The 11,237-nt window shown below is 38.5% G+C and overlaps 2 protein-coding genes across 4 annotated transcripts in view; one reads left to right on the forward strand and one right to left on the reverse strand.

Annotated features, from left to right (window-relative positions):
- The window catches only part of LOC145492855 (uncharacterized), a gene marked incomplete at its 5' end in the record, with an annotated part of 4,053 nt that extends 3,701 nt beyond the window's left edge, over window positions 1-352 (forward strand). Inside the window, one exon of the mRNA XM_081472264.1 lies at window positions 1-352. This exon is cut by the window's left edge and continues 81 nt beyond it. Coding sequence (XP_081328390.1) covers window positions 1-306 — 306 coding nt within the window.
- A 4,588-nt stretch (window positions 353-4,940) lies between these two features.
- LOC145484114 (uncharacterized) lies at window positions 4,941-8,269 on the reverse strand. Of its 3 annotated transcripts, none has more exons than XM_081462757.1 (5): window positions 7,908-8,269; window positions 7,667-7,697; window positions 5,646-5,735; window positions 5,479-5,537; window positions 4,941-5,301 (listed from the first exon to the last, which is right to left on the reverse strand). In XM_081462757.1, exons 2-5 carry the CDS (start codon window positions 7,667-7,669, stop codon window positions 5,187-5,189), a joined length of 267 nt encoding a protein of 88 aa, XP_081318883.1. In that variant the 5' UTR covers window positions 7,670-7,697; window positions 7,908-8,269; the 3' UTR covers window positions 4,941-5,186. The 3 variants fall into 3 exon arrangements, with proteins under 3 accessions (XP_081318883.1, XP_081318875.1, XP_081318867.1); XM_081462749.1 differs by having other exon boundaries at window positions 7,642-7,697; XM_081462741.1 differs by having other exon boundaries at window positions 5,646-7,697.
- Window positions 8,270-11,237: the final 2,968 nt, after the last annotated feature.

Consider the following 11,237-nt stretch of genomic DNA (forward strand, 5'->3'; position numbering starts at 1 on the left):
TCTATTCAGACCAGCCAGACGGGAGGCACTTCTAGTACTACAATTTCCGCCAAGGTTGGTTTAAATCTGAAAGAGAAATTCTCAGCTGAACTTGGTGTCTCCCATACGACCTCGTTTAACTGGGCTCAGAGTTCCAGCAGCTCTTTTTCTCGACAACTCTCACACGAAGCTCGAATACCGGTGCAACCGGGTAAGCAGGTCAGCGTCTGCCAGGTGGTAGGAAAGTGCAGTAACAGTGATGGAACGGTTTACACCGTCAACACCAAGACATTGGTTATCCGTGACCAGCCAACCTGCGGCCCTTAAATATAATCCACCACCAGGAAGGAAACCTTTGGTGAATTTTAACATTTGCCTGTCAAAATTAAAGTGGAAATAAAAGCATTGCTTGCTGACCTAAAGTGCATTTATTGATCATTAGTCTACCAACAGGAAAAACACGAGTTTTAGCAAACAAACGAAAAGCAGAAGTGCCATACGAATATTGAAATCACAGGCCACGGTCTGTGTTGAAAGCAGTATTGATAACATTGAGATACATTACAGCTGACACTAAAAAATGCAGTGATCCAAGGCCGGGTAATGGGCGACCATTGGTAAACTCTCACTTTCGGTTATTGTATTTCTACAATCGGCGACAACAGTGTTGAGACATTTTACTTTTGGAAGGTTTTTCTATGATTAACTTTATCTACAGTGTGGAATTAAAATTACACTTTTAAATTGACACTAAACGGTATTTTATATTGAAAACAGCACCACCTGATATCACTGTAAGCCTAAAACAGTCTTGAGTACTTCTGTCACCAATTGTAGTGCAACGTGGCGATCGTCGGTGAACTTCGCGGGTTACAGCTGATCTTTTGTCTTTCCCTTAAGTCTTGTGCCTCATAGATTTTGCAAAGTTTCCCATCCAGAGCACTTTAGAGAGAAACAGTTTTATTGTCGAATGTCATGTGATCTTGAAGTAGCCAATAAGAAAGCGCTGTTGGGGAACAATTTCCTGCTACATGACAATTCAATTGAGCACCTTCATTTCAATAAGTACCGCAATACCGAAAGCAACATTGAAGACATTGACATGAAATAGACTGATTAGGCGAATGGAATATGAAGTTTGCTTTCTCATCTGGCAACTGCTCCCTGTGCTCCCTTCCTGTGCTCCCTTCCTGTGCTCCCTCCCTGTGCTCCCTCCCTGTGCCTCTTCCCTGCGCCCCTGCCTGTGCCCCTGCCTGTGCCCCTGCCTGTGCCCCTGCCTGTGCCCCTGCCTGTGCCCCCTCTCTGTGCCCCCTCCCTGTGCCCCTCCCTGTGCCCCCTCTCTGTGCCCCCTCCCTGTGCCCCTCCCTGTGCCCCCTCCCTGTGCCCCCTCCCTGTACCCCTTCCCTGTGCCCCCACCCTGTGCCCCAGGAAGGGCAAAAGAGAAATAACCCACAATGCCTGTCGATCGTTCAACTTGAAGATTTTTTCGACGCGCTGACTTAGAGAAGGATATTTGACTTCGATTCTCAACTTCTTGGTAAGGAAATGAGCTTTCTTATCCCATTTTATGGATAATGTATTAACATATGTAAGGAATGTTTTAATTTGGTGGCTTTTTCTTTATTTTACATCACAGTAAAAGAATGGAGTGTAGGAATATCGAGAAGCTGTCGCCGAAGCCGCCATATTGCATGCATATTGTTTATACATAGGTAGGTTGTCTTATCGATTTGACTGGAGCAAATTTAGTGTTAGTTCGGGCATATCTTACAGAGGAGCTTCACGTTATATTTCTTGTATCGCTTCCTGTTGTAATTTGCTGTTCTAAGTTAGTTTGTTCGAAAAGCTAGCGAGTTTGTGAAATGGCGGCAAATTTAAAACCCAGATGGATCAAGTGAGACTTCTGAACATATACACCGTACTATTTACCAAATCACATCCCGTCAGAAGAGCCTACAACCCTTGTCTAGGTAATTTTAATTTTATCCTCAGAAGTCGGTCAATACAAAATGTAGACTAAAGACTTCAGACTGCAGACTGGACGCCGGGTACAAAATGCAGACCAGGAGAGATGCCAACCAAAAAAATTTGAATCCTGAAGATTGCCAGTTTTAAAATCAATTGCAGATTGCTGCTAATTCAACCACATGAATGCGTCAAATATTAAAAAGAATTTTCCCAAAAAACCCGAAATATGTCAGAAAAATGTATTTTATGCACTTTCCTTTATATGATTTGTCCGGGAGATTTGGTGACCTGTATGGGAGACTGTGAGATTGGGTCTGTATCCAGGAGACTCCTGAATAATCCAGGAGAGTTGGCACAGATGGAGTAGGTACAAAAATGCAGACTGGTTTAAAACTGTTTTTGTTTTTTTCATCTTATACGTGATATCATGCTGCAGCCTGTTACCTGTTACCTATCCTCCTCGTGCCTCGTGGCACATAGGGCCTTTACAAAGGTCCTTCGGGCAACTTTTCTCGGTGTGCTGCTATTTTTCTTATTTCCTCCCATGAGCTCCACCCTGCCTCTTTCCCTTTCTACTGTCCATCTCCATGTTGTCTTGGGCCTTCCCCCTCTCCTTTTCCCTTGTGGCGCCCTGCTTATTGCGATGTGACTATCATTACATGCTGTAACACGTCATTGTATAACTTACCAGGAGATTTCTGCAAGTTTCTTCAAATGTTTTGTTTTTAAGAAGGCAGCAAGGCCTCACTTGTTCCTAATAGAATTTCAAGCCTTCAGAGACTCCACACTTTGTGCGCGAGATTTCAGTACAGTATGAAATAGCAACTCGTAATATGATATTTAAGAGCAAGTGAAAAAGAATCTTATAGCAAATTTACAAATTAAAGAATGTCAAAGTTTCCTGCATGTACAAGTGCAATGTGTCTTAATACAAATGAAGAACAATCGGCAAATTATTACAGGAAAAAGTAAAGCGTGTTTTTCTTGTCTAGTCATTTGTTTACTTTTCTTGCCTGTTTTGTTTGGCAACTATCGGTAATTCAATTCTTCTTCGAAGATGATCACTGAAAAGCGATTGCGTGACACTTTTTTTTTTTAAAAAGGTGTACTGGGTTTTTTTTTCCACATTTTTATTTCCATTATTAAATACAAAGTACAGCGCTATTATTAAGTGTCAATAACATAATTACAAAACGTTGATGATAATATAATTATTTGAGCTGTATAGTATAAGAAATCATAATTTACTAACAATAAATAATTTCCATCTGGCCTGAAATTTCCTTTGCGTGTTGTTTTATAAGGCTATATACTTTTCAGTCTTATATTTCATATTAATCATTTCTTTAAAAACAGTAATATTTGGGCTGAGACTTCGTTTACGACCCGTCCAGATATGCCATTTTGCAACAATTAAAAAGTAATTTAGTAAGTCACTTACTTCATCTAATTTGCCTATAGAAACATCCCGCAAGGAAAATTCAACCTATTTACCAGAAAGTGCAAACCAAAAATTTTTGAAATCTTTCCAAAACTGGTTAGTATGAAAACACTCATAAAATAAATGATTAACAGTTTCTGAGCTAACTCTACAAGATGTGCAAGAATCGTCTTGAGCATAACCTATTTTGGCTTAGTGAAAGTGATATTATTTAAAACTTGAATTGGAAGCTTCTGATAAACATTTCGGATGAGACAGTCCTTGGTACTTTAAAAAAGCAAAAATTCTAGGAACAGCATTCTGTGACTGAGCTGTTAGGTAGACATGAAACTGGCCTCCCTCCAGCAGGAGTGAAAACAAATGAACTGATCGCAAAGCACGTACACACGAGAGGGTTTGTTCTCATATACATGCATTATGTAATATTAGTTACGACCGGTCAGTAAAAAAACGGTTGCAGTCGGTAGGCCGCATTTAGTCCACAGTCCACGTTTTATACATGAATCCATGTTTTATACCGAGTCTGTAATGCTTAGTCCACGTTTTGTACCCGAGTCCGTAGTCCGCAGTCCGCAGTCCATATTCATACTGACCGTGTAATGGCACATTTTGCTGACCCCGAGGCCTGGGACTACCCCGACGGACCTGGTCCGTAGACTACTTGAATGGACTACCCGTGGACTTAACCCTAGACGGACCACCATGAAATTTGTGGCAAACATGAATTTAACGATGTTAGAACCCGAACAAAAGAGGCAATCGATCGACAAACACAATTACGGAACACTTACGATGTAACAGATTTAATGATCATGACCGGGTTGTTCAGAAGGCGGCTAACGCTGACCAAGGATTAAAAGTTAACCAAAGTATAAATATTTCTTGTATACAAATGTTTTTTCACTGCTTATGTTTTATGTATTTTGAGATTATTCAAACTCAAAACAGAAGGCCAAACAATAAAAACAGAAAATCTCACCGCAAAGTTACAAAACTCAAATCAAAATTCTTGCTTAACCTGGGTTAGCTTAATCGGGCTTTGAACAACCCAGCCCAGAGCTTCGCTTTTAGCCTTGGCTAAATCTATATATTAAAGTCCCTATAATTTCTGAGAATAAAAGTAACTACTAGATATAACAAAATTAGAACATACGTAAAAAAGAAAAGAAAGTACATGAATGTATTAAGTTAACAATACAGGGTTAGACCAATTTTTTACCTGTTTGTCATGTGATCAGAAGAACAATAATTGTTGTTTGATTACATTTGTTTTAGATTTTAGTATTCTGCAGGTTTTTCAAAGAAAAATTATAAACTCATCAAAATGTTAACCCTGCAAATAGCAGGGTTTGAAATAATGGCCGGTCAATGGACAATGTCCGGTCAAAAATTGGTTTTGTCTGTTCAAATCGTTAGATGAACGGACATTTTGTCTGGTCATTTACCCTTCAAGAAAAATTCAGTTCAGGGCTAGTTCTAAATTGAGCACTTAAGTTCTACATTTTTCGCATTTGTGAAAGGAAAACAGAAAGCAAAAGAAAGATACGACCAGACCACCTCTGACTACAATAAACTCTTGAAAAGAGAGACTGCTCGCAGTCTATATTTGACCAGCCAAAATCGGTTCTTGTCTGAGCTGAAATAGATTTGACCGGACAACTTGACCGGCAGCAGCTGGGAACCTACTTCAAGCCCTGAAACAGTTCATGCCATTAAGCAATGTACTTCTTACTAATCAGTATATTTCTTAAATATGCAAACATCATAATGATACCATAAACCATCTTGTTATCTTGTCTTAGCAGCTTAACTCTTTAGGCATCTCATTCAGGTCTGGCCTGTTGTTGTTCTCCAGGTCTCTCCAGGTCCACCCTGTCTTGTGATGCTCTCTATCTAGTCCAACATCCTCATTCCTGTGATGAAACAACAAAAGATCAGTTATCCTGGAATCCAATCTGAGCTTTAAACAGCAGGAGGGATAGATTTTTACCACTTGTGTGGGTTTTATTTTCATCTTGCTTAACATCCACATATGGATGACAAGTCATTTATTGTGACCCTCCACAGAAAACTCTTCCCATCACTGATACCTCTCTTCCTCCCTCTTCTTCTGATTCCTCCCTTCTGCCTTCTCTCTCTGCCTCATGTTCTACAAAGAAAAATACCTGCTATCATTACAGATGCTTGGCAATCACAACAAATTTGGACTTTGAAAACCATAAACAAGTGCGAAGTTAGTTTTTCTACAGTGTAATACCTCTTTGAACTTGAAAATGTTTGCGTCCATTTTCTCACCTTCTGCTGTCACATTCGCATCGGCGCGACAAGCGTTTCCTTTCTTGTGCATCTGTAACCAAGCACAGACGAACCCATTGGTTAACGAAGCACAATAATAATGATCGTCAATCAAAAGGGATCGTAGTTTGTATACATGAATTGTGCTCCAGGCCAGAAAGGAAGCAAACATCATGAAATAAAGACTAGCAATTACCATCATCATTCGCTCTTGAGTCACGGTGCATACACTTGCTTGACATCTTTTTATACAATCCACAATAGTGAAGAGTAATGACACAAACATGAGGTTCACAACGTTATTTCCTTTAGATACATGTTTCAGGTGTGTCTTTGAAATGTGTTGTTGGTACATAAGATTGAGCGTTTTATGGTGTTGTTATACTGAACTATTTAACAAGACCTTTGCTCAGGTAAGACTGGTAGTCCTAAAGGTGACTATTGTTTTAACAACATATAAGCAGAAGTTATCGTGTGAGCTTTTTCAATATTATTGTACTGAGATGGGTGTAGAAGCTGTCGAGGATGGACTAGTAAGACAGTAAGCTTTAAAATGATACCAAGTTGGTGTCAATTGAAAAGTCACATGACAAGTTATTCAATTCCAGAAAAGCCAGTACAAGTGTGGATGTTATTACAGCATGATGTTCATGTGAAATGTTTCGATAGTAATTGCGTTGAAGTGGGTGTAGAAGCCATTGAGATGGACTAAGAAGATGGTGAGCTTTAAAAAAGGTCTGCCATGCGTATATGTGTGGCTCACAAAATTGAGCAGCTTCGATGGAAAGCTGACAAATTATTAGTATCTGGTCTCTTATAGACCCGATATCATAAATAGCTGCCAATTGGAAGTTCTTTTGCAAGTTTTAAAATTAGCCCAACTAACCTCATTTTTGAGTTGACAATTCATTCTCAAACGAGGTTAATTGGGCTAATTTAAATGCATACAAAAGAATTTTAAAACAAGGTTAATTGGGCTAATTTAAATGCATACAACAGAATGTTAACTTGGCAGCCATATATGAATAAGTTCTATTGTGTTTCTAGAGCTAATACATGATTACAGTTGGATAGTTTTCCATATTGTTCTTGTCAATCAATAAAACAAAATAACTAGCATACAATAGACCATTTCAGAGCTCCTGAAATCCTCATTTTCAAGATGAGGGCTATTGGCCAATCATTGTCTGGAAGTCTCATTTTGACAACAAAGCTTGCAAAAATAGCCTCGCTTTGAAAGTGAGGATTTTAGGAACTAAAAAGCTCAGCATCTCCCATAGTGGCCTCATAGATTCAGTCATGATTTTGTATATGTAACCAAGTGGAATTGAGTTGTGAAGTTTGTAGGTTGATTGGATAAATTAATGAAATAATTATTAAATTATTATCCCTGCTTTTTAAGTTTTATGATACCTCCAGCCTGAAAAAACGTGCACCTTTTAATTTAGTCAACTATAGAGAGTAGCCCCCCAGCTTGATGCAATACAATAATAAGGGTACTACATATTGTGGTGTATGCAAGTAAAATAACAATAATTTTGTTTCTTCGAAACACAAATCACGGTATTTTGTTTCTATATATCTTGGTAATTGTTTGTGCTAATCTCACTAGCTATGCAGTAATATTCAAAAGGACTGCAAATATCTTCTAATAGATTTTTGCAATGATTACAAAACATACTTATGTTGACAAGTTTCAAGCATAATTTCTCTTATTCATAATAATTATTATTTCTAATTTTCAATTCAATTTGTTTAAATCTCTCATTTCTAGAAGCAAAAATAAACTCTACATCACCAGCCAACATGCGTGTTTGACATGGCTTATTTTTGACCTGATTGTACCGTACACTGTATATCTCTCTCGCAAAAAGTAGATCTTCATAGTCTCTTAGACTTAATTTGTCCATCCATCACTAAAATATTTCAGGGTAGCTTGTATATTTACGCGATCGTACATGGAGGTTGACTTGCATACTGTACCATCTGTGAAGAAATTTTCACTCTGGCTGACCTGCATGGAATAAAAAAGAAATGAAGTGTGAACGAAAACAAAATTAAAAGATAAGGCAATTCAAATTTTGTGCTTGAAGTATTTTCAAATACAAATTAAATGACTGGTTTGAAATTTCCGATCACAGCCAGGATTTCAATGTGTATACATGTACAAAATCAAACAATACAGAAACAATGAGGCCAAAACATAACAAGAACTTAAGTTCACCATGGACTTCATGAAGAGAGAAAGCGTGTGGAAAACCATCAAATTCTCTAGCCAAGAAAAAAAGCTGTGAGCTGCTAAACATGATCATCTTCCCGGGCCTCTTGTATCAATTCTTTAACCTCGCTGACCTTGCTGTTGTAACAGATACATGACCGCAGTCATAAATACCTCTCCCAGCTTTCATCTACATGTGGGCAAAAGCCGATAGGCAAAAAACAACATATTCAACAACGACTTCAAGGTTCAAGGTGTTCAACAAGCTCATACCCAGGCTCTCTAGTAAACCATGTGACAAGCACTCTGTTCACCGTGACAAATCCCACCCAGAATAAATACCTTGGATCATGATCTTGAGTGGTTTACGGTTCGTGTAAGCCACACAAAAATGATCCCAAGTAGGTCTCAATTGAAAAGTCACGTGACGAGTTATTCACTTCTGAACAAAGGATGTACAGCATCTTTTTACAAGTTTACGTAAGTGTTCGGTGCAAATTAATAGTTGTGAATGCAGGTAGAAAATGTTTTTGAACAATTGGTAAGGATATTTAACTGATTTTATGCAATAATTTCTGCTGCTGACCTTTTATTCAAATTGACAGACAGTTTCAGCCAGTCCAATTGGCAGCCCAGTTTCTAAAAATAGATGACATCACCAGAGACCCCCCACATGACTCAGACAAGAATTATAGTCCAGTATAAGGTTTTGCATGAGCTTGTTGTCTTCTAGACCATAAAATCTGGCAAAAAAAGGAAAGATTGGTGGTCTAGGCTTTTGGTTAGCTTAAATAATGTTAGAAAGCAAACACTGCTGCCGTGGGTAACGTAAAACAGATTCAAGGTCTCCAGAAAAAAGTGTAAATGTCACAAATTGCACAAAGATCTTGCAAAGCCGCAGTGACAGTCAGACAGACCCCAAAACCTTCAGGAATTGGAAGTCAAGAACTTTTAGCGTGGCGATTGCAAATGGCCAATCAGAACACTTCACAGAGAAATGTACTACAAAGAAACTTATCTGCTGTTTATCCTAGTATTGAAGAGAAGACTTATTAGTTGACTTATTACAAGTAATTCCCAAATATGACAACCCGGGCTGTCCGCTCAAATGGGGATGACGTAATTATTAACCCTGAGACAATTCCAAATTCATAGCAGAATTAGGTGTACTGTGCAATTTGGAGGAACTAGATTTTAATAGAGCCATTTATCCAACCACGTAAACAAATCTGTGACTGTGAGCAGAACTTATTTGTATATATTTCATTGGTATGTTTGGCATGATACATGTAACAAATGGTGCGGGCTAAAACTATTTTTTATACGTGAAGACAGAACGGGCCAGTTTCATCACAGCAAGGCAACAAATCAGATCGGATCTACGGTATTTCTTTATGGTGTTTCTTTGCTGGCTTGCTGGCTTTCTTGTGAGTGATACACCTGAATGCTGGGTACAATAGTCATATTTTTTTCTGTTATGGAGGTAAGGAGTGTGTTCAAAAACAACCTTCATGCATGAGAAGCCCATCATATTTTGCCGCCCTCCTTCAAACTCTGTATTATTATTATTCCAAGCTACATGTCGTGGGTTTTCTCCAACATTTTGAGCTAGAGAGGCCATCAGGGCATTTGCAATTTTATCACGGCCCGGGGGCTGGGCATTTGCATACCCCGGGGCGACCCCCGGGTTTTGACACACATGTTTTTGAAAGTGCCATGGAGGAATTCATCTGCAAAGATGAGGTATTTGTTGAAGATTGGCTAGTCCATCAGGGACTAAACAAACTTGTGGATGTTTTTAAACGTATCTTTTCTCAATTTAAGATATTTCTTCATTACTTGTAGGCATATAAATAAAAGCAACAACTTGAACTATATTTTGTTTATCACATATCGAGAGATCAGAAACAATCAACGTGAACATGACTATTTCGCATTCAAAACTAGCCTAGCATTTTCTAAATTCATGAAAGTCAACCTGGAGTGCACTTTAAAATACTTTAGGTTAACAACTTTAAATGATGAGACAATGCTATTGTCGACGCTATCCTCTAGCAAACTGTTAAAAACAAAATATATAGAAATAAATATAATCAGAATCAACTAACATGTACTGTTGTCCTTGAAGTCTTACTGTTGCATTAAAATACTGAAAAGTGGAACGTTTGATTCACTGATTAATAAAAAACTGCAGAGGTGTTGGAAGACAACGATCCCAGGGATGGGGCATTTGCCCTCACCCTAGCTTCTTCTGCACCCCAGGGCATTTAGCCAGATTATGTGTCCCCACCTTGGGGAAGTTGCCCATTTTATTAAAAAAATGCTAATGCCTGGAGGTTAGCCGGGGTCTGGGGGATGGGCACTGCTGGAATTGACTGATGCATAATAACTGTGTCACAATGCCATCTTCCCTTCTGATTGAAAGTCAGAGTTTGAAGTTAGTCAGCTGTTGTTGGCGGTTTCAAACCATCACAAATGACTGCAAGTTAACTTGGTGCTGGCCCTGTTTGAGCATTTGTTTTGTTGGTTTGTTAAAGTCACGAATACGTCATTTGTAAGGTGCAAGTAGTTGTTGGTGTCAGATGTTTATAAATGCTCAACACATACTCTTAGAGAATATAATTCAACAGGACGTTACAAATCGACCAAAATCGATGATCGAAAAACTAATCAATATATCGATATTTCTCGATATTATTCAATACTGATCAATCAATTAGTTAAAACGATCGATAAATATTGATCATCACACAATTTGGGATCAGATTATCGATTTTGATCGATTACTAGAGTACATGTAGAACCAATTCAATGTAAGCTTAACAAACCTCACGATAAAAAAAGCAGCTTCGAAATCAAACGAAAATAACAACTGTATCCTACCGTGACCTTCTCTTCCTGATCACCTTTCATAATCCAGTGTCATTTGACACTGTTCGACAGCATATATCAGCACATATATGGACGAAAGATATGGAGCAAGGTCCAAAGTTCGACAAAGGGCAGTACAAAACCTGAAGGAAACCTGTAGCACCGACCACACAGTTGTAGCGCAAGAATCTTCGGAATTCTAAACTAAAGCACTTAAGTTATTCAGAGCGCTATTTAGGATCATCAGTGAGCTATTTGGTCTTACAGGTGTGATGTTAAGTATATTAACTTACTTATTTGCCTCTTAAGTTTATCTCCAACTACTACGATCTTTTAACTCCTTTTCAGGAGCTTTGCGGCTGTCAAATCCAAGCTGGCAGATGTGAGGAGGAGTGATGAACTCTTTCGATACAAATTGATAAAAATTGATAAAAATCTACAGAAATAGAACTTGATTTAAATAAT

The sequence above is a fragment of the Orbicella franksi genome, chromosome 1 (genome assembly GCF_964199315.1).
Source record: "Orbicella franksi chromosome 1, jaOrbFran1.1, whole genome shotgun sequence".
Taxonomy (NCBI): Eukaryota; Metazoa; Cnidaria; class Anthozoa; order Scleractinia; family Merulinidae; genus Orbicella; species Orbicella franksi.